Source organism: Dryobates pubescens, chromosome 9, assembly GCF_014839835.1.
Source record: "Dryobates pubescens isolate bDryPub1 chromosome 9, bDryPub1.pri, whole genome shotgun sequence".
NCBI lineage: Eukaryota > Metazoa > Chordata > Aves > Piciformes > Picidae > Dryobates > Dryobates pubescens.
The window spans coordinates 158,372-186,196 of record NC_071620.1 but is presented as its reverse complement, the minus strand read 5'-3'; the positions used below and the strand labels follow the sequence as shown (position 1 = coordinate 186,196).

Sequence of the window (27,825 nt, the reverse complement as noted above, 5' to 3'; positions counted from 1 at the left end):
TGCTCTGGGGAGACCTCATCTGGAGTACTCTGGGGCCTTCAACACAAGAACAAGCCCTACGAGGAGAGGCTGAGGGAGCTGGGGTTGCTTAGCCTGGAGAAGAGGAGACTCAGGGGTGACCTTGTTGCTCTCTACAACTCCCTGCAGGGAGGCTGTAGACAGACGGATGTTGGTCTCTTCTCCCAGGCAGCCAGTACCAGGACAAGAGGACACAGTCTCAGGCTGCGCCAGGGGAGGTTCAGGCTAGATGTCAGGAAAAAGTTCTATACAGAAAGAGTGATTGCCCATTGGAATGGACTGCCTGGGGAGGTGGTGGAGTCGCCATCATTGGAGGTTTTCAGGAGAAGACTTGATGGGGTGCTTGGTGCCATGGGTTAGTTGTTTAGGTGGTGTTGGATTGGTTGATGGGTTGGACGCGATGATCTTGAAGGTCTCTTCCAACCTGGTTTATTCTATGTATATGTATATGTATTCTATGTAACAGGGACCTCATGGAGAGGGTCCAGATTGGGGAGGGGGCACAAAAATAATCAAAGGGCTGGAGCACCTCTTCTGTGAAGATGGGCTGAGAGAGTTGGGGTTATTCCGCCTGGAGGGGAGAAGGCTTGAGAAAGGCCTTCCAGTACCTTAAGGGGACCTACAAGAAAGCTGGGGAGGGACTATTTCCAAAGGCATGTAGCACTAGGACAAGGGGCAGTGATTTTAAACAGGAGAATTGTAGATTTTGATTAACAGTAGGAAGACTGAGGGTGGTGGAACAGTGGAACAGGTTACCCAGAGAGGCAGTGAAAGCCTCACCTCTGGAGACATTCATTGTCGGCCTTGATGGGGCTCTGAGCAACCTGCTCTAGTTGGGGATGCCTCTGCTTACTGCAGGGTGGTTGGACTAGATGACCTTTGGAGGTCTCTTCTAACCCAGTGCATTTTATTATTCTAGGTGGTGAATTGGCAGTACTGGGTATAACGGCTGGACTTGATCTTAAAGGTCTCTTCCAACTAAACTGATTCTGTGAATCGTGAAGTTAGAAACAAGCAAGAAGGTAACAGAGGTGTGCACATTTCACTGACACATCAAACCATGCATGGATGACATCACTTATGCTCCCCAATTCTTTTAGTGACAAAGGTCTGCCCACTATTCACCACGCACTTCTGTGCATATCTCTGTTTGAGGACCCTGAGTGGAAAGCAAAGTGCAATCTGCAACAGGAAAGGATAATCATGCAGGCAGCAGGTCCTTATTTTCCAGACCCGAGTAAAAAACATTGCAAAGAGTAGGTTTTTACCTACCCTGAAAGAAATTTCCAAGTTTTCTCCACCCCAAATATCCATTCCAGCATCATATGTTCCAATTTCCTGAAAGTAATCTCTGTCTATTGAAAAAAGACCTCCTGCCATTGTAGGTGTCCTGGAAGGACAGGGGGAAACAGAAAGACACAAAGTAAGTGTCATTTACCATGAAAAGATATACTTAAATACATTTCACACTCACAATGTGGCTTTTTATCTCGCAAGTTTCTAACATACTCCTTCTCAGTACACTTCCAAATCAATAGTAAATCAGTTTGGTTATTTGTTACTCATAATTTTCCAGACATGGAACCAGTTAGTGACAGTTCCTTATTTTCTGACTTCAGAATGTGATCTGGACAGAGCAGCAGCCCCTAGACAGCTGCTGCCGTTCTCAAGAAAGGCTTCGGCCTCCAGTTCTGGTAACTCATAAAAAAGAAACCAGTTTCTTAGAGGTGGTCATGAAGTGGACATCAGATGGCCTGCTTGCTTTCACTATTAATGCTTTATACAAGAAAATTGTACAGCAAGGGTTACATCCAGGTTTTCTTTACAAATTCCTTCATTGGTATGACCCCCCTCTAACAACCGTGCTAATTTCTTCTAAATTTAACATCATCTCTCAAACTTCCATTGTTTTGGTCAAGAACTGCACAATAGGTAAATTTGGCTGATGACCTAACTTTGTAGTTCAAGTATACAAATTCTTCTCACTTTCAGCATAAATTAAATTTTCCTGAAAATAATTTGGGCTTTTTTGGAAAGACAAAGCATAAGCTAGGTCACAATCTAACAAAAAATGTATGTGGGTTTTTTGTTTGTTTGGGTTTTTTTCCCCCTCCCCTAGAAAGGAAAGAGGGGGGTTGGGGGTGGGTGTGAAAGGCGGTAGTGGAAGCACATGTTGGGAATACTGTTAATCTTTCTGAGAAGAACCCAGGATTTCTTAAATCAAATCTAAACAAAACACGGTAAAGACCACATCCCAGTAAAGGCCACTGCTCACTTTTCAGAGTATTGAGACTGGAAAATACCAGTTTGCAATTGTTACAAACACACATCACCACATACCTTATCTCGTTCTCATTACCTTTGTCACAAGATCTACAGGACATGCAAGTACACATTCACCTCCCATCCATGCCATTTGGAGACATCAATTTCATACATATGCACACAGAACTACATATGCCAAAAATCAATGCATCTTTTCAAAATATTATTAGAATAAAAACTAAAAATAAGATTCCATTAAAAAAAAGATAAGCAAGAGAGCTTAAGTAAAAACTTGTGTATCAGTATAAAGCCTAGTTAAAAGCTAGTAATTCACTGGTAATTGACAAAGTTTAAGGAATATTTCTGAAGTGACAGTGATTACTTCCTTCATTGATACCAAAAGCTGCCAAAAACCAAAGAGCTTCTATGCTGTTCTTTTAAGCAGACAAAAATGGTGCTACAACACAATTCATCAAGAATCACCTAGGAAGTACACAAGTAAGCATCAAATAAACATTTTAACATATGGGATAATTTCTTATTACCTAACAGGAAGAGTTCGATCTCCTTTCCGTCGGTCCATCTCCCTCTGAGGAACAGGGTACCAGCGAAAATTCAGCTTCCAGTTGAATCCACCATAGGTCATGTCAGAGCCTGCCATATACTCAAAGGTGTCATCGCTAATTACATCGATGATCGGACACACCACTGTTCTCCTGGTAAAAGCAAAGAACCAAAACCTATTAACTGAAGTGTCAAAAAAAGATTTGCTCCTTGGGGCTTGCCTTTTTTTCCTTTTAATACAGAAGATTAAATTTTCATAACGCCATCTCTTAACACGAGTAGTCAATACATTAGTATCATGAAATATATTCAAAGTCTGGCTTACTAATTAGAGTTAATTAAACGAAAATGTGTTTTTCTGAAACAATTTTCACAAAACTAGCTCTTTTTTTTTGACTAGCATTTGCATTATTGCAGGTAATAAATATACATTCCTCTGCAGATGAAAAACTGATCCCAGCTTTCTCAGTGCTACACAGTAATTGTATAGGAAACAAGATATTTTAGTTTCTAGTAAGTCATCAACGTAACTTCCATGTTTTGAAATTAAAACTTAGTCACTAGCACTTGGGAAGTATTCCCATATGCTCTTAGGATGAAGAAATTATAGTCACTGTTATCAAAGCATAAAAACTTCTTCAAAGTTGACAGAAGCCTCCCTGTGCACTATCCTAACATTGTTAAAGCATATACTCCCAGAAACTAATTCTAATTATCTTAAGGATAACTAAGTAACCATCTTCATGCAGGCTTCCTCCCACAGAAAGAGCTGTAAAAAGATTCAGGGCTTGCAACTAAATTTAAAGAACTTTAGTTGAGCCTTTTGCACAAATTGTAACTATGCATCACAGTCTCCAAAAAAGGTGATAATTTAAAGGTGTTTTAGCAGTGTTGAAAAAAACATTATTTACTACTTGTAGCATTTTCATCATGCAATGCTATATTTTCTAATGTTAAACTTTAAAAGTGTGTTGTTTTTTTTTTAATATATGTATCCATAAGAACAAAATAGAGATTTGTAGCACCACACTTAACATCTAGTGTGCTTAATATGCTGTTTACTGACAGACTACTGTACAACCACAGTTACTGCTCAGATGTTTGAATGTTTCATAAAGTAGACCATTCTTTCACTTGTGTGTCCCCTCCCCAGTTTCCATCACACTACCATGTTTAAGTATTTTGAGTAATGACTTAAGATAGAAATATAAAGCTGTATCACTTCAGTGTAGATCAGTATGGCTCTGGTAACAATCCTAATGCAGCACCCATTGCCAAAACTCACATACATTAAAAAAAAATTGATCAGAACAAGAACCTGAAAACTCTGAACCTGATGGCTCTTTCTCACAGTGGTGGCGTTACATGAAATCAGGGTTCCATTTCTTCCTCCAGAATATCTGCTCAAATTAATGAATTATTGGTCAGGCTGCAGATGGAAGACCTCAGATTCCACTGCTTCTCACCTCCATTCAAGCTTATGTCTCATGCTATTTAACACATTGTGCCACGCATCCCAATATAAGCTAAACTTTAAGCCAAGTTTTACTTTTTAGAAGTTGTACTGAATTAGACTTTTTTCCTTACACCAATGAGAATTTATTCAGCCTTCCAAAGAGCAGATTCTTGCTTGTAGGCTGTATTGTCATACACGGAACATTTCCTAGTAACTGGAAAAAACAACATGGACCAATTAGATGGATAATTACCTGTCAGCTTTGATCCTTGCCAACAGTGGTTCAAGCCAGCCTACTGTACATTCACAATGAGCATCTAAGAAGGTGATGACCTGGCCTTTAGAAGCAGCAGCTCCCTTTAATCTGGCTCTTATCAATCCAGAACGCTGTTCCATTCGAATCACATGAACTGGTACTTTCAATTTTTTCACATAGTTCTCCAGTGGTCTTTTCAAGAAGTCTGCAAAGAATCATCAAAACCATGGAAACTGTCAGTTACATAGTTCAGCTTTTTATCTTCTCCTTTCTCCCTTTCTTTTTTTTTTTTCCCTTTCTTTTCTTTTTCTTTTCTTTTCTTTTTTTTTTTTTTTATTGAAGAGACTTGAATTAAGAGAGACTTCCTGATTTCTATCTTTCTTCCTAGTTTTGCAACTATTCTGCTTTTGCTGCTTATTCTACACTTCACAATATGCCCTTCCACATCTGCATGTATTTCACTTCTTCACACAGAAACCAGATGGAATAGGTAAATCCTTATTATGGAGTAGCTGTGACTTACTTTCAAAAACATATGCATAAGGTCTTGGTCACAACAACTCTTTACCAAGAAAACAGAGAAAATGATCTGACTAGCTGAAGATTACGAATTACCTCCTACAGGAAAGTAACTTACAGATAATTTCTTGCAAACAGTTTAAAACATGATCAAATTAATTTTTCAAGATTTCTATGCTTTCTTGAGATTTTTCTGGCTAATACTTTTTGTGTTAGCAAAACCTAAAGCCAAAAATGACAAAATCAGTTACACATAAATGAGTATCTGTAACACTATCAAATCTCAGATTAGCAGAGGAAGGAATTATTCAAAATAAAGCAGCTGTAACTACGTATGTCTGGAGACTCAAAATTACCTATTTTACAAACAGCTGCCAAATGAAGCAATTTATCATTGTCAATTTGTGTACATCATAAAAAACCCCAAACCAATCAAACAAAAGAAAACACTGAGAAAAACCAAACCCGAAACGCTACTACGATGGCTGGTATCAAAGAAGAACAAAGAACTGAGGAAGAATGTCATTTACAGGCGCAGACACACTTCTGCAACAACTTGCAGATTTCAAATGTGTGAAGAAGGCACACCTATGCAATATTTCACATTAAACACCCACAGCACACGGGAGCTGTACTACAACACTGTACCTGTAACAGTGCAAAGCTTACAACACTTAGCATAGATTCTGTGAAGATATTAAGCACTTCATACAAGAATAAGCATGATGCTGAAGCAGGGGGAAAAAACACAGTATGAACTCTTTGTGTCTATTTTGTAAGTCTTGAGAGGCAGGAGCTGACCTGAGAGTCATTACCATTCCTTACTACTGCTCCAGATGAATGAGTTCTAATTAACTCTTTTTTTTCGTGTATTGTTGGACTATCACTAAAACTCACATGACTAAGTTTTGACAAATTTTGAGAGCTGAGCTGTGCTAAAAACATAGGAGAGGTTGACATATCTTAAGTATTTGTCTCCAAATTCCATGCCGAAATCACTTGGCTGACTGAATCAGTAGCAAATATAATCTCATCTCTTTAAAGTGTGTCTTACCAAAGCCACTAATTTATCAGAACCAGAATCATGGTAATGTTTATCATTTTAATGTACAAGGTTTTTACAATATACACTAAGAAAATAAAACAGTGAAGCACCTCTTTATATTAATAAACTCATGAGCAGGTCACACAAATCACCATGTTCCTCTGCACATTTCAGGTGTAGTAATGATAACCTTTTCAAGTAGTTCTAAACATTTAAAGCTGAATGAATATGGGCTGTGACATTGGTCAGAGAGAAACATTCCAATACAAGGACAGTCAAGAACTTAGCATAAACCAGAAAGTTACATTACAGAAACCATGGTCAACATATTGCATGCAAGAATCTTAAGTCCTACCAATGTTGTCTCTGGAAAGCACTGAAAATTTCAATTTACCTTTTCAGGTACATTTTTATTTTCCTCTAAGAAACAAGCACAGATGTGTGCAGTGTTTTCACTATATAGGGAAATGAAGCTTTATGCTGTTGTTTTCAAGTGACACAGGATGACATTTAAGTAACTTCTTAGCATTGCCTCATACACTTCAGAGAGTGAGGTTTGAGAACACTAAACACCTCCCCTCCCCCAACAAAACACAAAAAGCAACCCAAACAACCAAAAATCCCCAACCAAACAAACCAAACCGAACAAACCTCCTCAAATTCTTCTACAAGGTTGGAAGAGACTTCGAAGATCATCAAGTCCAACCTGTCCCAACAGACCTCACAACTAGACCATGGCACCAAGTGTGCCACATCCAATCTCCCCTTGAACACCTCCAGGGACGGTGACTCCACCACCTCCCTGGGCAGCACATCCCAATGACGAACGACTCGCTCAGTGAAGAACTTTTTCCTCACTTCAGAGTCTAAACCTCCCCTGGCACAGCTTGAGACTGTGTCCCCTTGTTCTGGTGCTGGTTGCCTGGGAGAAGAGACCAACCCCTTCCTGTCTACAACCACCTTTCAGGTAGTTGTAGAGGGCAATGAGGTCACCTCTGATCCTTCTCTTCTCCAGGCTAAACAATCCCAGCTCCCTCAGCCTCTCCTCATAGAGCTTGTGCTCAAGGCCTCTCCCCAGCCTTATTGCCCTTCTCTGGACACATTCAAGTGTTTCAATGTCCTTCTTAAACTGAGGGGCCCAGAACTGGACACAGTACTCAAGGTGTGGCCTAACCAATGCAGAGTACAGGGTCACAATGACCTCCCTGCTCCTGCTGGCCACACTATTCCTAATACAGGCCAGGATGCCATTGGCCCTCTTGGCCACCTGGGCACACTGCTGGCTCATGTTTAGGCGGGTGTCAATCAGCACCCCTACATCTCTCATCAAGAATATATTTGCATGGGCCTTTCTCCTCTGTTGCCAGGGCATAATTGTATTTAAGGCCTCTGTCCCATCTTCCAAATTGCACTGAAATCAGTTGAACAAATTAAAGTCAGTATCAGCTAAAAAGGCAAAGATGCCTAAGAAATTAAAGGAACACAGACTGGTACAAATACAACAAACCCACCTGAGTGCATGAGCTATGCTTCTTTAGGAAAACAGGTTAGTCAGGGCTCTGTTAGCTCTATGATCTTTCTTTCGTCTACTGAGCTACTCCACAACCCAGCTGTACTCCAGACATACATAATTTGGAATAGGTCGGTTAATATGCTAAGGCATCATACACACATGCAAACTGAAGAAAGAATTTGTGATTTATACCATGTTAGGCATGAAGTAAAAAAATCTAGTCCTGAAGATCTTCAGCTACAAAAACTCCAATTAAACATTGTAATGGTTACTGACTATCATAAAACCTCCTGTTAACCATTGTAATCCATGCAGCATAATGCTACTTAGACCATCTTCAGCAGCATCTTCAGCATCACTAAGGTTGGAAGAGACCTCAAAGATCATCAAGTCCAACCTGTCACCACAGACCTCATGACTAGAGTAGGGAAGCCACTACTGCCCACTGCAGGCTTGAACTCACAACCTTCCCATTAAGGATCTTATGTGCTACCAACTGAGCCACACTAGAGACCATATGTTCTCAAATCTAGTGTCTCTCATACACAGATCTTGTTTGGGCTGATCTTGTTTAGAAAACAATCATTTTACTCTGAAAAGTTGGAATCCCCATAAGGAGCAGAATCAGGATTTTGTATTGCTGGAATCAGAAGTATTGGGCAGAGATGTCAATGTGCTGGGTGTAAAACCCTTCCATGATTCCATGGGAACTCCTGCTGATAGAGATAACAGCCTACAACTGGTGGCTGCCAAGACTTTTTCTAGTGACCTACTAGCTAGTCCTAGTGGAAAACTTTCAATGTAGAATTATAGAAAAAAAGAGGTTGTTTAAAAAAAAAAATAAAAAAGAAACATTTTAGTTGAAAAAAATGCCATGATACTCTCTCATATCCTTTTTCTTGTAAGAACAAATATATCCCTCAAGTTGTATTTTATAACTGTATCACTGGGGAAGATAAAGCAAGGAACAGGCCAAATACCAACTAACTAGAAGGAAATGCCAAGTATTGACTAGATTTTTAAAAAATTTCTACTATATTCTAAGTTACAAAATATAAGAAGAAAGTAAAATCTAAATAAAGTTAATTGTATTTTATGGAAAAAAAATCAGCTTCAAGTTTGGTCTATTGATTTCATTACACATAAAAAGTTTCATTCTGAAGAATGGAGTTTTCATTTGAAGCACCAGTGAAATCAACTTCCCATGCCCAGAATAATCAAAGTTAATCCCTCTTAATGATATGTTTGGTGGTATCACAGTATATTAAAGGTTGGAAGGGACCTTGAGAGATCACCAAGTTCAACCCCACTGCCAAAAGCAGAATCACTTAGGGTAGTCTGCACAGGAATGCATCCAGGTGGGTTTTGAAAGTCTCCCGAGAAGGAGACTACACAACCTCTCTGGGGAGCCTGCTCCAGGGCTCCGTTGCCTGCGCTGTAAAGAAGTTTCACCTCATGTTGAGGTGAAATCGTCTATGTTCAAGTTTGAACCTGTTGTTCCTTGTCTTATTACTGTGCACCACCGAAAAGAGCTTGGCCCCCTGCACTTGACACCCACCACTCAGATATTGATATACATTGATTGGATCAGAGAATCATAGAATCAATAAGGATGGAAAAGACCTCAGAGATCATGCAGTCAACCTATTACCTAGCACCTCATGACTAACTAAACCATGGCACCAAGTGCCACATCCAATCCCCTCTCGAACACCTCCAGGTATGGTGACTCCACCACCTCCCTGCGCAGCACATTCTAGTGGCCAATTACTCTTTATGGGAAGAACTTTCTCCTCACCTCAAGCCTAAACTTCCCCTGGTGCAGCTTGAGACTGTGTCCTCTTGTTCTGGTGCTGGTTGCCTGGGAGATGAGACCAATCCCCACCTGGCTACAACCTTCCTTCAGGGAGTTGTAAAGAGCAATAAGGTCTCCCCTGTGCCTCCTCTTCTCCAGGTTAAGCAATCCCAGCTCCCTCAGCCTCTCCTCACAGGGCCGTGCTCCAGACCCCTCTCCAGCCTCGTTGCCCTTCTCTGGACACATTCAGGAGTCTCAATGTCCTTCTTGAATCGAGGAACACAGAACTGGACACAGGACTCAAGGTGTGGCCTAACCAGTGATGAGCACAGGGCACAACGAATTCCCTGCTCCTGCTGGCCACACTATTCCTGATGCAGGCCAGAATGGCACTGGCTTTCTTGGCCACCTGGGCACACTGCTGGTCTATGTTCAGCTGCTGTCAACAAATAACCCCAGGTCCCTCTCTGTTTGGCTGCTGTGGCCGTTTGACACTGTGCCTTTAAGGAAGGGGCACACTGGCTAAATGTTTGTAAAATATTTTGGTATTCTAAACGAATTTCATTGGCCAAGTATAGGGGGGAGGTGAGATTGGACCCAGGGGAGCTGGGAATTTTCAGTCTTCCTTTCTTCGCTGTCCCTTTCGGCTGGATCTGCTTCTGGGATTCTGGCCAACTAAGATAAGATACTAACTGCTGTGCCAGGCCTTTCTTCCTTTCCTGCCCTGTTAACCGTCCACATCTCTTTTCTACCTCTTTTGGGGGAGAAGGGAGGTAGGGGGGTGAAGGGGGCACAGGGGGAAGCCCCCTCTGTGGGGGGTCTGGTTTCTGGTTGAGTTCATTTGCTGTATATTCCTGTATATATTGTAAAATACCTGTATTTGTTGTGTTACATAGAATCTGTTCCCTTGTAAAATATACTCTCACTTCTCCGACTGGGTTTAGCCGTGGTCTCTTTCTCAGTGGGGGAGGGAAAGCAGAGCCTTTCCTTTCACACCACCACACTCCTTTTTTTTGGCGCCCAACGTGGGGCCGGGCAATTAAGTAATTAAGTTGATTTATTGCTTGTCTCAGCCGGAGAAACGAAATTAAGAAGTTGTGGGTTTTTAAGCAGTTGCTGTTTTCCGTGTGTTCTATATTGGTCTACCGGTACTGCATCGGGTTGATGTTAGACCAGATAGGTAAATATTTAATGCGTAAAATCTATTTGTGGTTTATGCATAGGATCCAGCTGTTGTATCAACGCTGTTTGGGTTTTTTTTGGCTCACTAATTACAGCAATAGAACGTCTTCCACTTTGCCGATCGAGATAAGGGAGTTTAAGGCTTCAGGAGGTCAAAGAGTAACTTTAAGTGCTGGCTGGGATCCTAAGGTGATTTATTTGATAGGTGTAATCCTGCTGTCGCTGATAATTAATGTCTATCTGCTGTGGGCTCTGCATAGAGAGAAAAAGGTTTCTCGACCATGTTTTGTGATAAAACAAAAACCCAGGAAGCGTAGGCGTTCCTCTAAATCTGCCCCAGAGTCCTCGAGTGACGAGGAAGGGGCTGCGTCGGTTAGAAAAATAGCAAAACCTATTGGCAAAGCAGCCTTAAATGCTCCACTCTATTACTTTGGCAAGCAGCCAGGGGCGGCTCCCATTCCCAAGATGGCAACCGGTAATGAGGCAAGGTCATTTCCGTCCGCCATGACAGGACCGGAAGGGGCCCCCACAGCGGCTGGTTTAGATCAGGACCTGTCAGCTTCTATCAGGATGGCTGTAAATTCAAACACAGCTCCAGTTAAACAAGTAGCAGTCTTAAAGACCAGAGGTGGAAAGGCCAAAGCTGATCCAGGAGCTAGTGGAGCTAATGGAGGAGAAGAGCAGGAGACTGATCCCGGTGAGGGAACCTCTGCTAGACAGGATGATCCTGGTGAGGGAACCTCTGCTAAACAGGCTGATCCTGGTGAGGGAACCTCTGCTAGGAAAGGGCCTGCTGGAGATGAAGGAAAGGTTCGTCTTAGAGATATAGCTGAGTTATTGAGATCATCACAGGATGGAGATGCAGCTAAGACAGCAGCTGGCAGTGGCGCTTCTTAGCTTAAAGAGATCCTTAGGAGAGTAACAGCAGGATTATGGGGACAAAACGTTCAGGAAGATGTGATAGATGAAGAAGAGGATGACCTGCAGAGCTGCTCGTCACTGAGGGAGGAGATTCGCAATGTCCGTAAAGATTACCACAGAGCAGATAAGGAACCCATCCTATCTTGGCTTGCTAGGTGTTATGATACAGGTGCTCCAGCTCTAATAGTTGGAGACAAGTCAGCAGCTCAGCTAGGAACTCTCTCAAAGGATAATGGAATAGATAGACATCTAGCCAAGATTCTCGGTAAGGTTAATCTGTGGATACACCTTTTAAAGGCAGTTTCCCTGAGATACCCTTCCCGAGATGACCTTCCATGGAATCCTAAACCCTGGACTACCATAGATGAGGGAATTAAGTGTCTGAGAGAGTTTGCCATTAGAGAGATACTGTATGGTGACCATGACACTCTGAATCCTGACGATATTCCTGTGGCAGCTGGTCTTGCTAAAAAGCTTATCAAACTTGCTCCTTCCAATTATGCAAACATTTTGGCAAGCAGAATTGTGGCAAGAAATTATGGTGGAGATCCTCCTACGGTTGGCCAATTCACCGATCAACTAAGACAATTGGATGATAGCATGACACGTGTTTCTTTGGTTTCAGCCATTAAAGCTCTGTCTAGTGAGATAAAGGATTGCATGAGAGAGCTGAAGGATGAAATCAAAGATTCCATATACCAATTGGCACAAAGAGATAATTCCAATTCTTCCTCCAGGTGGGTGCAGGTTTCAGCTGTGAGGAATAGGCGTCCACCAAGGAGGTCATTCCAAAACAGGCCAAACCAAAACAGACCACCAAGGCAATCATGTAGGACTATTTGGATAACTGTGCGTGATCAGTTTGGTGAGAACATGAACAGGTGGGATGGTCAACCAACTTCTAATCTTTTCAGGAGACTGAGGGAACTGCAAAGTGGCAGAACCCAGGGTAGCAATACCAGAAGGGTAGCTGTTACTTCCACAGTTCCCCAGGACAACTCTAGTAGCTCCAACAGTGGCTCCAGTTCTAACACTGCACAGTGTGCTTGTTGCACCTGTGGAAATGTTCCCCATAATTAGGGGTGCCCTGCCTCCCGCCAGGGGGAGGAGAGGGATAATGGAGATAACAGAATCTATTGGGATGTGTACATCCAGTGGCCTGGCACTTCACACTTTCGGAAGTACAGGGCCTTGGTTGACACAGGAGCTCAGTGCACCATATTGCCATCAAATTATCAGGGATCAGAGTCTATAACTATTCTGGGAGTCACTGGTGGATCTCAAGAGTTAAGTAAAGAAGAGGCTAATATAAGTCTAACTGGTAAACAGTGGAAGAAGCATACAGTTGTGACTGGACGTGATGCACCTTGTATTTTGGGAATTGATTTTCTGAGAGAAGGGCATTTCAAGGACCCTAAAGGTTACAAATGGGCTTTTGGAGTAGCTTCTGTAGAAATTGATGGACAAAAGCTCAAGCTGTCTGCTAGACCTGAACTTTCTGATGAATCCGCAGTTGTGGGACAACACAAGATTCAGGACATTAAATTGCCGGTTGCTTCTCAGACTGTGCATCACAGACAATACAGAACCAACCGTGACTCTTTGTTGCCCATTCAGAATCTGATTCGTCAGCTGGAGAGTCAGAAAGTCATCAGCAAAACTCATTCACCTTTCAACAGTCCAGTGTGGCCTGTGCGAAAGCCGAATGGAGACTGGCGTCTGACAGTGGACTACCGAGCCCTGAATGAAGTAACTCCGCCTATGAGTGCAGCAGTACCAGACATGATGGAACTCCAGTACGAGCTGGAATCCAAAGAGGCCAAATGGTATGCTACCATAGACATTGCTAATGCATTCTTCTCTATTCCCATAGCAGAGGAATGCAGGCCTCAGTTTGCTTTCACCTGGAGAGGAATCCAGTACGCTTTCAACAGACTGCCGATGGGCTGGATCCACAGCTCCAGCATCTGTCATGCAGCGATCCATGATGCTCTGGAGGAAGGTGGTGCTCCAGAACACATCCAGTTCATCGATGATATCATCGTCTGGGGTAAAACTGCTGAGGAAGTCTTTGAGAAAGGTAACAAAATCATGGACATTCTTCTGAATGCAGGTTTTGCCATCAAGAGAGACAAGGTGAAAGGTCCTACCACAGAAATCCAGTTTCTGGGAGTGCAGTGGCAGGATGGACGCCGACACATTCCAGTGGATGTGGTAAATAGAGTCTCTACCATGGCAAATCCCACGAACAAGCAAGAAACTCTACGTTTCTTGGGGATAGTGGGATTTTGGAGACTACACATTCCTGGATACAGTCAGATTGTGAAACCTCTGTATGATGTGACTCGGAAGAGGAACAGTTTCCACTGGGGACCTGAACAGCAAGCAGCCTTTGACCAGATAAAGCAAGAAGTGGTACAAGCTGTGGGACTGGGACCTGTCCGAGATGGTCCAGACATTAAGAACATTTTGTACATGGCTGCAGGTGACAATGGTCCAACCTGGTGCTTGTGGCAAAAAGCTCCAGGTGAGACGCGTGGACGACCTCTTGGTTTCTGGAGTCGAGGTTACAGAGGTTCAGAGGCTAATTACACTCCAACAGAGAAAGAAATTCTAGCTGCCTATGAAGGAGTGAAAGCAGCTTCTGAAGTAATTGGAACTGAATCACAACTTCTCTTAGCTCCCAGATTGCCAGTTTTGAATTGGATGTTCAAAGGCAAGGGTTCCACACCACATCATGCCACAGATTCCACCTGGTCTAAGTGGATGGCTCTGATAACACAGAGAGCTCGAATGGGAAATCTTGAAAGACCTGGTCTGGTGGAGGTGATCTCAAGTTGGCCTGAAGGTACCAACTGCGCTAAACCTCCAGAGGAGAGAGTAACTCGTGCTGAGGAAGCTCCTCCTTACAATGACCTTTCTGATGATGAAAAGAAATATGCTTTGTTCACAGACGTTCCTGTCGTCTCGTCGGGAACAAGCGAAGGTGGAAGTCTGCTGTGTGGAGTCCAACACGCCGAGTTGCAGAGGCTAAGGATGGAGAAGGAGAATCCAGTCAGTTTGCAGAGGTAAAAGCTGTCCAGCTAGCTCTCGACGTAGCTGAACGTGAGAGATGGCCAAAGCTTTATCTCTACACTGACTCATGGATGGTAGCCAATGCTCTATGGGGTTGGCTAAAGAACTGGAAGAGAAATGGCTGGCAGAGGAAAGGAAAACCCATCTGGGCAGCTGAACTGTGGCAAGACATTGCTGATTGAATCGAGAGAATTCCAGTGAAGGTGAGACACATCGATGCTCACATTCCTAAGAGCAAAGCTACTGAGGAACAGCAGCACAACCCTCAGGCAGATTTAGCTGCAAGAGTTTCTCAAGTAGACAAGGACTCTGAACTTGATCTTGACTGGAAACACCGAGGTGAGATATTCTTAGCTCGGTGGGCTCATGATTCATCAGGACATCAAGGCAGAGATGCAACATACCAATGGGCTCGTGACAGATCCATAGACATTTCCATGGATGCCATCACCCAAGTCATCCATGACTGTGACATTTGTGCTGCTATTAAGCAGGCAAAGCGAATTAAGCCCTTGTGGTATGGTGACAGATGGTCCAAGTACAGTGTTGTAGTTTGAGCTGGGTGCCCCCCTGGTGCATTCACTTCCTGTGTCCAGAAGTCCAGCCCAGAGGGATGGACACAGGAAATTGTGTATTTCCTACCATAATTCTTTGCACCACTATAAGATCCAGTGCGGAGTCTGGCACTTCCTCTTTCCTTCCCTCTCCGAGACTTGGTAACTGGGGGAGAGATCTCCCGGCCATGGGCCTGATTGGGCCCAAGGCCACAGGGGGATGGGCAGTCTCAGGCCTGGCCAGCTGAGACTAGCCCAGCAGAGGGAGGGGGAAGAAGGAGCCCTGGGGGTTTTGGATGCACCCTCAGGTGGGGATGGGATCTTTCTTTGTCACTGTGCTTTGGGTTTTCTGTAACGTTCACTGCTTTCTATTTAAACTTTCATCACTTTTGCAATCCGTTTGTCTGAGTCGTTATTTCTGCCTGTGGTGGGGAGGGGATCTGCCCCCAACCCATTACATACAGATATGGTGAAGCTTGGCAGATTGACTACATCACTCTACCACGTTCTCGTTCTGGTAAGCAATACGTGCTTACTATGGTAGAGGCGAACACTGGATGGCTGGAAACTTATGCAGTTCCACATGCAACTGCACACAACACCATTCTCAGTCTGGAGAGACAGATCCTGTGGAGACACGGAACTCCAGAGAGGATTGAGTCAGACAATGGAACTAATTTCAAGAACAACCCTGTAAAGAGCTGGGCAAAAGAGCACGGTATTGAGTGGATATTCCACATTCCTTACTATGCACCAGCTGCAGGGAAGATTGAACGCTACAATGGTTTGTTGAAGACCACTCTCAAAGCCATGGGAGGTGGATCTTTGAAAAACTGGGAGAAACATTTAGCACAAGCAACCTGGCTGGTGAATAGTAGAGATTCAGTGAACCGAGCTGGACTGGCACATTCAGATCTGCTACGGAGAGTAGAAGGTGATAGAGTTCCTGTTGTTAGAGAAAAGAATGTTAGGTAAAACTGTTTGGGTATTTTCACCCTCAGGAGAGGCTAAACCTGTCCAAGGGGTGGTTTCAGCAGAAGGTCTGGGTCACACTTATTGGGTAATGCAGGCGAATGGTCAAATTCAGTGTATTCCACAAAGAAATTTAACTTTAGCTGAAAGAGTTTAATTTCAGACTGTTGTACAGCTACAACGCGCCCAAGGGAAGAATCCCTGAGGAATCTACAGTGCACGAACCCTGAGAACCCTGAGAGCCCTGAGTCAACTGAGAGTCCCTGTGTTCCTGTTTGCCTTTTCTTCACTTCGTCTGCAGAGAGACAAGCTGTTTCCATTTTCTTATTTCCTGACTTTTTTGGACTTCTGAATCATCTACATCTGAGTATAGCTGGAACGGACTATGAACTTTACTCACAAACTGTAAATATTGTTTCCGATTGGATGGACAGTGCGAACGACCAATGAAATTGTTTAGAAGGGGTGGACTGTGGCCGTTTGACGCTGTGCCTTTAAGAAAGGGGCACACTGGCTAAATGTTTATAAAATATTTTGGTATTCTAAACAAATTTCATTGGCCAAGTATAGGTGGGAGGTGAGATTGGACCCAGGGGAGCTGGGAACTTTCTCTCAGTCTTCCTTTCTTCGCTGTCCCTTTCGGCTGGATCTGCTTCTGGGATTCTGGCCAACTAAGATAAGATATTAACTGCTGTGCCAGGCCTTTCTTCCTTTCCTGCCCTGTTAACCGTCCACATCTCTTTTCTACCTCTTTTGGGGGAGAAGGGAGGTAGGGGGGTGAAGGGGGCACAGGGGGAAGCCCCCTCTGTGGGGGGTCTGGTTTCTGGTTGAGTTCGTTTGCTGTATATTCCTGTATATATTGTAAAATACCTGTATTTGTTGTGTTACATAGAATCTGTTTCCTTGTAAAATATACTCTCACTTCTCTGACTGGGTTTAGCCGTGGTCTCTTTCTCAGTGGGGGAGGGAAAGCAGAGCATTTCCTTTCAAACCACCACAGCTGCTCTCCAGTCACTCTGACCCCAGCCTGTAGCACTGCATGGGTTTGGTGTGGCCAAAGTGCAGCAGCTGGCACTTGGACTTGTTGAATGCCATCCTTTTGGAACCTGCCCATCTGTCCAGCCTGGCAAGGTCCCTCTGCAGAGCTCTCCTACCCTCTAACAGATCAACACCTGCTCCCAACTTGGTTTCACCTGCAAATTTACTGATGATGGACTCAATGCCCTCATCCAGATCATCAATGAAGATATTGAACAGGATGGGGCCCAGCACTGATCCCTGGGGGACACCACTGGTGCCTGGCTGCCAGCTGGCTGTGGCACCATTCACCACCACTCTGTGCTCAGCCCTCCAGCCAGTTCCTAACCCAGCTCAGAGTGCTGCTGTCCAAGCCAGGGGCTGACAGCTTGGCCAGGAGTTTGCTGTGGGGGACAGTGTCAAAGGCCTTACTGAAGTCCAGGCAGACTACATCCACAGCCTGCCCCACATCCACCAGGCAGTCACCTGTGCACAGGAGGAGATCAGTTTGGAGAGGCAGGATCTGCCCTTCCTAAATCCATGCTGGCTGGGCCTGAGCCCTTGGCCATCCTTCAGGTGTGCTGTGATTGCCCCCAAGATGATCTGCTCCATAATTTTCCCTGGCATTGAGGTCAGGCTGACTGCCCTGGAGTTTGCAGGCTCCTCCTTCCGACCCTTCTTGTGGATAGGGATCACACTGGCAGCTTCCAGTCATCTGGGACCTCTCTGGTGAGCCAGGACTGGTGGAAAATGATGGAGTATCTTGGCATCTCATCTGCCAGCTCTCCCAGCGCAGGATGGATCCCATCTGGTCCTATGAACTTGTGAGGATCCAAATGGCTCAGCAAGTCCCTGCCTACTTCCTCATGGATTTCAGGGGTACTACACTGCTCCCTGACCACATCTACCAGTTCAGGAGGCCAGTTATCCTGAACTCCTCCTGCCTTACTGTTGAAAATGGAAGCAAAGAAGGTATTTAGAACCTCAGCCTTTTCCTCATTTTTAGTTACAGTGTTCCCCTCCAGGTCCAATAAGGAGTGGAGGTTCTTCTTGCCCTTCTTTGTAGCATTGATATAGCTATAAAAATGTTTTTATTGTCTTTCACAGCAGTGTTCAGCTTGAGTTCTAACTGGGCTTTTGCCTCTCTAATGTTTCTCCTGCATGATCTATCAACATCCTTAAACACATCATGAGCTGCCTCCCCCCTTTCCAAAGGTGATACAGCCTCTATTTTTCCCCCTTAATACCTTCAACAGCTGCTTGCCCATCCAGGCCCAGAGCCTTCCCCTTGGCTCATCTCTTGGCACGTGGGCACAGCCTATTCCTGTACCTTCAAGAGCTCCTATTTGAAGTAGGTCCAACCATACTAGACCCCTCGGTTCTTGAGGGCTGCTACCCAGGGTACTTTCCAAATAAGTTGCTTAGATAAGCTGCAGTCTGCCCTCTGGAGGTCTAAAGTGAGGGTTCTGTTATTGATCCTCCTTATTTCCCTGCATTTTGAAAACTCCACTATCTCATGATCACTGCACCCTAGGCAGCCTCCTACCATCACATCTCCCACCAGCCCTTCTCTGCTTGAAAACAGCAGGTCAAGCAGGGCTCACTTAACAGCTCACTTAACAGCTGCATCAGGAAGCTGTCCTCCATACATTCTAAGAACCTTCTGGACTGCCTCCCAGCAGGTATCAGGCAGGTTGAAGTCACCCACAAGAACAAGGTCTGATGACCTTGAGACAGCTTCCAGCTGCTTATAGAATAATTAATCAACCTCTTCATCCTGGTTGGGTGGTCTATAACAGACTCCAACCAGGATGTCAGTTTTGTTAAGCCCTCCATCTGATTTTAACCCACAGGCACTCAATCCATTCATCCTCTACCTCAAGTTCTGTGGCATCAAGAGATTCCCTAATATCCAGGACCACTCCTCCTACCTTCAGGTAGGTGAAATTAAATTTTGGGGATTTTGTTGTTTGTGGTTAAATATATGTATTCCACCTGACTACTATATTTTGCCCAAGCTACTACAGAGGCTTCTGCTCTCTGTTGGCTGACCCGGCACATGCCACTCACTGCAGTCCAGCCAGAAGGCTCTCCTGCCGACGGTGATGGAGCAGCTCAGCCCTGCCTCGTGTGAATTTCCTGTGGCTGACATCACCCTCCCAAGCAGGCACGTGAGAATAGAATAGAATAGAATAGAATAGAATTAACCAGGTTGGAAGAGACCTTCGAGATCATCATGTCCAACCTATCATCCGACACCACCTAATCAACTAAACCATACAACCAAGCATCCTGTCAAGCCTCGCCCTGAACACCCCCAGCGACGGCGACCCCACCACCTCCTCAGGCAGCCCATTCCAGTGGGCAATCACTCTCTCTGTGTAAAACTTCCTCCTAACCTCCAGCCTAAACCTCCCCTGATGCAGCCTGAAACTGTGTCCTCTTGTTCGGGTACTGATTGCCTGGGAGAAGAGACCAACCTCTGCCTCACTACAACCTCCCTTCAGGTAGTTGTAGAGAGCAATAAGGTCACCCCTGAGTCTCCTTCTCTCCAGACTAAGCAACCCCAGCTCCCTCAATCTCTCCTCATAGGGCTTGTGCTCCAAGCCCCTCACCAACTTTGTTGCCCTTCTCTGGACTCGTTCCAGCAAGTCAACCTCCTTCCTAAACTGAGGGGCCCAGAACTGGACACAGGACTCAAGGTGTGGCCTAACCAGTGCAGTGTACAGGGGCAGAATGACCTCCCTGCTCCTGCTGGCCACACTCTTCCTGATGCAGGCCAGGATGCCACTGGCGCTCCTGGCTGCCTGGGCGCACTGCAGGCTCATGTTCAGTCTACCATCAACCAGCACCCCCAGGTCTCTCTCAGCCTGACTGCTCTCCAGCCACTCTGACCCCAGCCTGTAGCTCTGCATGGGGTTGCTGTGGCCAATGTGCAGAACCTGGCACTTGGATGTGTTCAATCTCATGCCGTTGGACTCTGCCCATCTGCCCAGCCTGTCGAGGTCCCTCTGCAGAGCCTCTCTACCCTCCAGCAGATCAACTCCTGCCCCCAGCTTGGTATCATCAGCAAATTTACTGATGATGGACTCGATGCCCTCATCCAGATCATCAATAAAGATGTTAAAGAGCATGGGGCCCAGCACTGATCCCTGGGGCACACCACTGGTGACTGGCGGCCAGCTGGCTGTGGCACCATTCACCACCACTCTCTGGGCTCGGCCCTCCAGCCAGTTCCTAACCCATCGCAGTGTGCTCCCATCCAAGCCATGGGCTGACAGCTTGGCCAGGAGTTTGCTATGGGGGACGGTGTCAAAGGCCTTGCTGAGGTCCAGGTAGACTACATCCACAGCCTGCCCTGCATCCACCAGGCAGTCACCTGATCATAGAAGGAGATCAGGTTGGTCAGGCAGGACCTGCCCTTCCTAAACCCATGCTGGCTGGGCCTGATCCCTTGGCCATCCTCCAAGTTCTGTGCGACTGCACTCAAGATGACCTGTTCCATAATCTTGCCTGTCAGGCTGACAGGTCTATAATTCCCTGGCTCATCCAACCGGCCCTTCTTGTGGATGGTCACCACGTTGGCCAGCTTCCAGTCGTCTGGGATGTCTCCAGTGAGCCAGGACTGCTGAAAAATGATGGAGAGCGGCTTGGCCAGCACATCTGCCAGCTCTCTCAGCACCCTGGGATGGATCCCATCTGGTCCCATGGACTTGTGGGGATCCAAGTGGCTAAGCAGATCACCAACTACCCCATTCTGGAACAGAGGAAGACTATGCTGCTCCCTAACTCCTTCTGCCAGCTCTGCAGGCTGGCTGTCTGGAAGACATTCTGTCCTGCTAGAAAAAATTGAGGCAAAGAAGTTATTAAGTAACTCTGCCTTCTCCTCATCCTTTGTTACAACATTCCCCTCCGTGTCCACCAAGGAGTGGAGGTTGTCCCTGCCCTTCCTCTTGCTATTGTATTTATAGAAGGACTTTTTGTTGTTCCTCACAGCAGAGGCCAGTCTAAGCTCCAAATGTGCTTTTGCCTCCCTAATTTTCTTCCTACAAGACCTAGCAACATCCTTAAACTTTTCATGGGTTGCCTCACCTTTCTTCCAAAGATGATACACCCTCTTTTCTTCCCTTAGTTCTTTTAGAAGCTCATCACCCATCCAGAAGAGGACCCTGCCGGTCCTCGCTGCCTGCCGAGGTCCTCCTGCCCCGAAAAGCCCCAAAAAGAAACCAAAATAGAGCACCTCTCAGCTCGAGCACACCAGTCCTGGTGCCAGTCCCCAATAGCTCTGTTGCCCACTGGTGGTCCTGTGGTTTTGCTCTCCCTCTCAGTCTTCTCTTCTCCAGACTAAACAGGCCCAGGGCTCTCAGTCTCTCTTCATAGGGGAGATGCTCAACTCCCCATCACCCTGGTAGCCCTCCATTGGACTCTCTTGAATAGATCCCTGTGACTCTTTAACTGGGGAGCCCAAAACTGGACACACTATTGCAGGTGTGGTGTTACCAGGGCAGAGTAGAGGGGGCGAAGAACCTACCTAGACCTGCTGGCCACACTTTTCTTGATGCACCCCAGGACACCATTAGCTGTCTTGGACACAAGGGCACACTGTTGTTCCATGCAGAACTTGCTGTCCAAGGTCTTCCTCTGTGGAGCTGCTTTCCAGCAGGGCAGCCTCTAACCTGTACTGGTGTCTGTGGTTATTACTCCCCAGATGTAGGACCTTGCACATGTCCTTACTGAGCTTCATGAGTTTTGCCTGCACCCAGCTCTCAGCCTGTCCAGGTCTCGTTGGATGGCAGCACAGTCTGAGGGGTGTCAGCCAACCCCCACCCACCCCAGTTTTGTATCATCAGGAACTTGCTGAGGGTACTCTCAATCCCCTCACCCAGATTGTTAATAAAGATACTGTGTCCAGTTCTGGGCTTCTCAATTTAAGAAAGACATTGAGATACCTGAAGATGTCTGGAGAAGGGCAACGAGGCTGGGAAGGGGTCTGGAGCACAGCCCTGTGTGGAGAGGCTGAGGGAGCTGGGGTTGCTTAGCCTGCAGAAGAGGAGGCACAGGGGAGACCTTCTTGCTCTCTGCAACTACCTGAAGGGAGGTTGTAGCCAGGAGAGGGTTGGTCTCTTCTCCCAGGCAACCAGCACCAGAACGAGAGGACACAGTCTCAAACTGCAGCAGGGGAAGTTTAGGCTTGAGGTGAGGAGAAAGTTCTTCCCATAAAGAGTAATTGGCCACTAGAATGTGCTGCGCAGGGAGGTGGTGGAGTCACCATCCCTGGAGGTGTTCAAAAAAAGGGCTGGATGTGGCACTTGGAGCCATGGTTTAGTTGTCAGGTGTTAGGCAATACGTTGACTGGATCATCTCTGAGGTCTTTTCCAACCTGGTTGATTCTGCGATATTGAACAAAACTGGGCCCAGTACTGATCCCCGGGGAACACCACTGGGCACAGGCCTCCAAGTTGACTCTATGCCACTGATGATGACCCTCTGAAACTTGTTGTGGAGCCAGTTTTCAATCCACCTCCCAGACCAGCTGTCTGTGCCACATTTCCTGAGCTTTTCTCTGAAGACAGTATCAAAAGTCTTACTGAAGCCAAGATGTAAGACATCCACTGCTCTTCCCTCATCTACCCATTTGGTCATAATTTCATAGAAGGCTATCAGGTTAGTCAGGCAGGATCTTCCCTTCATAAATCCATGTTGGCTACTCCTGATAACCTTCTTGTCTTCCATGTGGTTAGAGATGACAGCAAATTATGATGTCTGAGGAATAGGCTCAGGCTTTAGACTTTGTGTTAAAATTGTAAACACAAGGCATAAAATCAGTAATAGGATAAAGCCACTGTCAAACACAAGCTCTGCACTGCCAACAGAAAAGCAGACATACATTTACACTAGTTTTCAGCGGGGAATGACCCACCTGTACCTCACAACGGGCACTGCTCATTCTGTCTTCGCCTGCCCCAACAACTGTTTTGCTGAGGACAGCTAAACACACAGACCTTCAGTCTCAATCTCTGAAGTAGAGAGAGCAGCAAGCTAGGGCATCAACATTATTACCTCTTTCACTGGCATCATCGACGAGGACGATCTCTTCCAGCATGTGCCGTGGTGACCTGTTTATCACACTGTGAACTGTCCGTAGGAGTGTGCTCCACGCCTCATTGTGAAAAACAATGACAACGCTTGTTGTGGGAAGGGCATCTGCATACACTTTTGTTTTACACCTGTAAACAAAATCAAGCCATATGTTTGAAAAGGTCAAGTAATCAGTTAGAACTGCAGTTTTGGGGTTTATTTCTGACTATGAATAATAACATACACAACACAGCAATTTTATGCAAAGTGTGACAAAGGAACAGATGGTGCACACATTTCTATTTTTACCCAACTTTTATGTATACATCTACGTATCCCATCCTACCACTAAGAAAGGAGAACATCAGAGAACATCAGGACCTGCTCCCTCCAAAAAAGAGGAGGGTAATTGTTATTGGCGATTCACTTCTGAGGGGAATGGAGGGCCCCATTTGTCAGCCAGACCCATCTCATAGGGAACTCTGTTGTCTCCTTGGAGCCCAAGTTAATGATGTTACCAGAAGGCTGCCCAGGCTGGTACAGTCTTCTGACTATTATCCTTTGCTACTTATGCAGATAGGGAATGATGATGTTGTAATTGGAACTCCCAGGGCTATCAAAAATGATTTCAGGGCCCTGGGAGATCTGGTTGAGGGGTCAGGTGCTCAAATAATTTTTTCCTCAATACCCTTAGTTGCAGGAGGGAATACCATAAGGAGCAGGTCAGCAGCTATAGTTAACAAGTGGTTTAGAGGCTGGTGCAGCCAAAAGAATTTTGGATTTTTTGATCTTGGAGAACTTTCCACTGTACCAGGCCACCTGGCAACAGATGGAGTACATCTGTCCCAGAGAAGGGGAAAGGTCACAGTATATGAGAATGGCCTGTCCCCCAAAGGTAAAAAGATTCTGGGAAGGGAATTGGCAGGTCTCATTGACAGGGCTTTAAACCAGTTTCGAAGGGGGAAGGGGCTGAAACTAGTCCCCTCAGGCAAGAGTCTGGGGGCAGTAAGCTAGGGTCAGAGGCCAAACCAGCAGCCCAGCTGAGGTGCATGTACACTAATGCACGAAGCATGGGTAACAAACAAGAGGAGCTGGAAGCCTTGTTGCAGCAGGAAAGTTATGACGTAGTTGCCATCACAGAGATGTGGTGGGATAGCTCACATGACTGGAGTGCTGCAATTGATGGCCACAGGCTCTTCAGGAGAGACAGGCAAGGAAGAAGGGGTGGAGGGGTGGCCCTGTACATCAGGGAGGCACTAGATGCCATTGAGCTAGAGATTAGGGACGATCAGGTTGAATGCTTGTGGGCAAGAATTAGAGGGAAGACCGGTAGGGCAGACATCCTGGTTGGAGTATGTTATAGACCACCCAACCAGGAGGATGATGTTGACGAAGCATTCTATAGACAGCTTAAGGCTGTCTCAAGATCTCCTGACCTTGTCCTCATGAGCGACTTCAACCTGCCTGACATCTGCTGGGATCTCAACACAGCAGAGCGGAGACAGTCTAGGAGGTTCATAGAGTGCATGGAGGACAGCTTCTTATCCCAGGTGCTGCATGAGCCTACCAGGGCCAAGGCTATGCTTGACCTCCTCTTCACCAACAGGGAAGGGCTGGTGGGTGATGTGGTGGTCGGAGGCTGTTTAGGGGCCAGCGACCACGAGAGAATTGAATTTTCAGTATTCCGTCAAACTAAGAGGGGCAGCAAGAAGACCTCCACTCTGGACTTCTGGAGGGCAGACTTCAGGTTGCTCAAGGAAATAATTCAGAGGGTTCCTTGGGACAAAGCCCTTAAAAATAAAGGGGTCCAGGAGGGCTGGACCTGCCTGAAGAAAGAACTGATGAAGGCGCAGGAGCAGGCTGTGCCAATGTGCCGGAAGAGGAGCCGCCGGGGCAGATGGCTGTGGCCGTTTGACGCTGTGCCTTTAAGGAAGGGGCACACTGGCTAAATGTTTGTAAAATATTTTGGTTTTCTAAACTAATTTCATTGGTAGGATTGTGGGAGGAGAGATTGGACCCAGGGGAGTTGGGAACTTTCTCTCAGTCTTCCTTCCTTCACTGTCCCTCTCGGCTGGATCTGCTTCTGGGATTCTGGCCAACTAAGATAAGATACTAACTCCTGTGCAAGGCCTTTCTTCCTTTCCTGCCCTGTTAACCGTCCACATCTCTTCTTCTACCTCTTTGGGGGAGAAGGGAGGTAGGGGGTGAAGGGGGGCACAGGGGGAAGCCCCCTCTGTGGGGGGTCTGGTTTCTGGTTGAGTTCATTTGCTGTATATTCCTGTATATATTGTAAAATACCTGTATTTGTTGTGTTACATAGAATCTGTTTCCTTGTAAAATATAATCTCATTTCTCCGACTGGGTTTAGCCGTGGTCTCTTTCTCAGTGGGGGAGGGAAAGCAGAGCCTTTCCTTTCAAACCACCACAACGGCCAGCCTGGTTGTGTAATGAACTTTTAACAGAACTAAGGGAAAAAAAGAGGGTGTATCATCTTTGGAAGAAAGGTGAGGCAACCCATGAAATGTTTAAAGAGGTTGCCAGGGCATGTAGGAAGAAAATTAGGGAGGCAAAAGCACATTTGGAACTCAAATTGGCCTCTGATGTGAAGGACAACAAAAAGTCCTTCTATAAATATATTAATAGCAAGAGAAATGGCAGGGACAACCTCTACTCCTTGGTTGACATGGAGGGAAATGTATCACAGGATGAGGATAAGGCAGAGGTACTTAACACCTTCTTTACCTCAATTTTTACTAGCAGGACAGAACATCTACCAGACAGCTGGCCTGCAGAGCTGGCAGAAGGAGACAGGGAGCTGCATAGTTTCCCTATGTTCCATGAGCAAGTGATCGGAGCTCTCCTCAGCAGCTTGGACCCCTACAAGTCCATGGGACCAGACGGGATCCATCCTAGGGTGCTGAGAGAGCTGGCAGATGAGCTGGCCAAGCCACTCTCCATCATTTTTCACCAGTCCTGGCTCACTGGAGACATCGCAGAGGACTGGAAGCTGGCCAGTGTGGTACCCATCCACAAGAAGGGGCGGTTGGCTGAGCCAGGGAATTACAGGCCTGTCAGCCTGACCTCAGTGCCAGGCAGGATTATGGAGCAGGTCATCCTGAGTGCAATCACACAGCACTTAGAGGATGGCCAAGGGATCAGGCCCAGCCAGCATGGGTTTAGGAAGGGCAGGTCCTGCCTGACCAACCTGATCTCCTTCTATGATCAGGTGACCCACCTGATGGATGTGGGGAGGCCTGTGGATGTAGTCTACCTGGACCTCAGCAAGGCCTTTGACACCGTCCCCCATAGCAAACTCCTGGCCAAGCTGTCAGCCCATGGCTTGGATGGGAGCACACTGCGATGGGTTAGGAACTGGCTGGAGGGCCGAGCCCAGAGAGTGGTGGTGAATGGTGCCACAGCCAGCTGGCGGCCAGTCACCAGTGGTGTGCCCCAGGGATCAGTACTGGGCCCCATGCTCTTCAACATCTTTATTGATGATCTGGATGAGGGCATTGAGTCCATCATCAGTGAATTTGATGACGACACCAAGCTGGGGGCAGGAGTTGATCTGCTGGAGGGTAGAGAGGCTCTGCAGAGGGACCTCGACAGGCTGGACAGATGGGCAGAGTCCAAGGGCTTGAGATTGAACACATCCAAGTGCCAGGTTCTGCACATTGGCCACAACAACCCCATGCAGAGTTACAGGCTGGGGTCAGAGTGGCTGGAGAACAGCCAGGCAGAGAGGGACCCGGGGGTGCTGGTCGACGGTAGACTGAACATGAGCCTGCAGTGTGCCCAGGCAGCCAAGAGGGCCAATGGCATCCTGGCCTGGATCAGGAACAGTGTGGCCAGCAGGAGCAGGGAGGTCATTCTGCCCCTGTACACTGCACTGGTTAGGCCACACCTTGAGTCCTGTGTCCAGTTCTGGGCCCCTCAGTTTAGGAAGGAGGTTGACTTGCTGGAACGAGTCCAGAGAAGGGCAACAAAGTTGGTGAGGGGCTTGGAGCACAAGCCCTATGAGGAGAGATTGAGGGAGCTGGGGTTGCTTAGCCTGGAGAAGAGGAGACTCAGGGGTGACCTTATTACTCTCTACAACTACCTGAAGGGAGGTTGTAGACGGGAAGAGGTTGGTCTCCTCTCCCAGGCAGCCAGTACCAGGACAAGAGGACACAGTCTCAGGCTGCGCCAGGGGAGGTTCAGGCTGGATATTAGGAAAAAGTTCTATACAGAAAGAGTGATTGCCCATTGGAATGGGCTGCCTGGGGGGGGTGGTGGAGTCCCCATCATTGGAGGTTTTCAGGAGAAGACTTGATGGGGTGCTTGGTGCCATAGGTTAGTTGTTTAGGTGGTGTTGGATTGGTTGATGGGTTGGACGCGACGATCTTGAAGGTCTCTTCCAACCTGGTTTATTCTATGTAATTCTATGTAATGTAATTCAATAATCAGTTCTAGAAATGAGATATCCATATTGCTCACACAGACATGCTAACAGGTTATTTATTTCCACTATCTGTTCTGTGCAGAGTACTGTGTCCAGATGAACTAATCCAAGCCCATAATTCAGGCGTGTGTTCCCTTCAAAGGGCAAGAGGGAA

The 27,825-nt window shown here is 46.2% G+C and overlaps 1 protein-coding gene across 4 annotated transcripts in view; it reads right to left on the bottom strand.

Annotated features, from left to right (window-relative positions):
• The window catches only part of GALNT1 (polypeptide N-acetylgalactosaminyltransferase 1), a 138,090-nt gene that overhangs the window by 17,986 nt on the left and 92,279 nt on the right, over nt 1-27,825 (bottom strand). For all 4 annotated transcript variants that reach the window (XM_054164058.1, XM_054164060.1, XM_054164059.1 and 1 more), the window contains exons 5-8: nt 23,213-23,379; nt 4,557-4,764; nt 2,829-2,999; nt 1,291-1,408 (exon numbers count right to left, since the gene is read on the bottom strand). In XM_054164058.1, the coding sequence (XP_054020033.1) occupies nt 1,291-1,408; nt 2,829-2,999; nt 4,557-4,764; nt 23,213-23,379 (664 nt within the window). The remainder of the gene's footprint in view (nt 1-1,290; nt 1,409-2,828; nt 3,000-4,556; nt 4,765-23,212; nt 23,380-27,825) is intronic.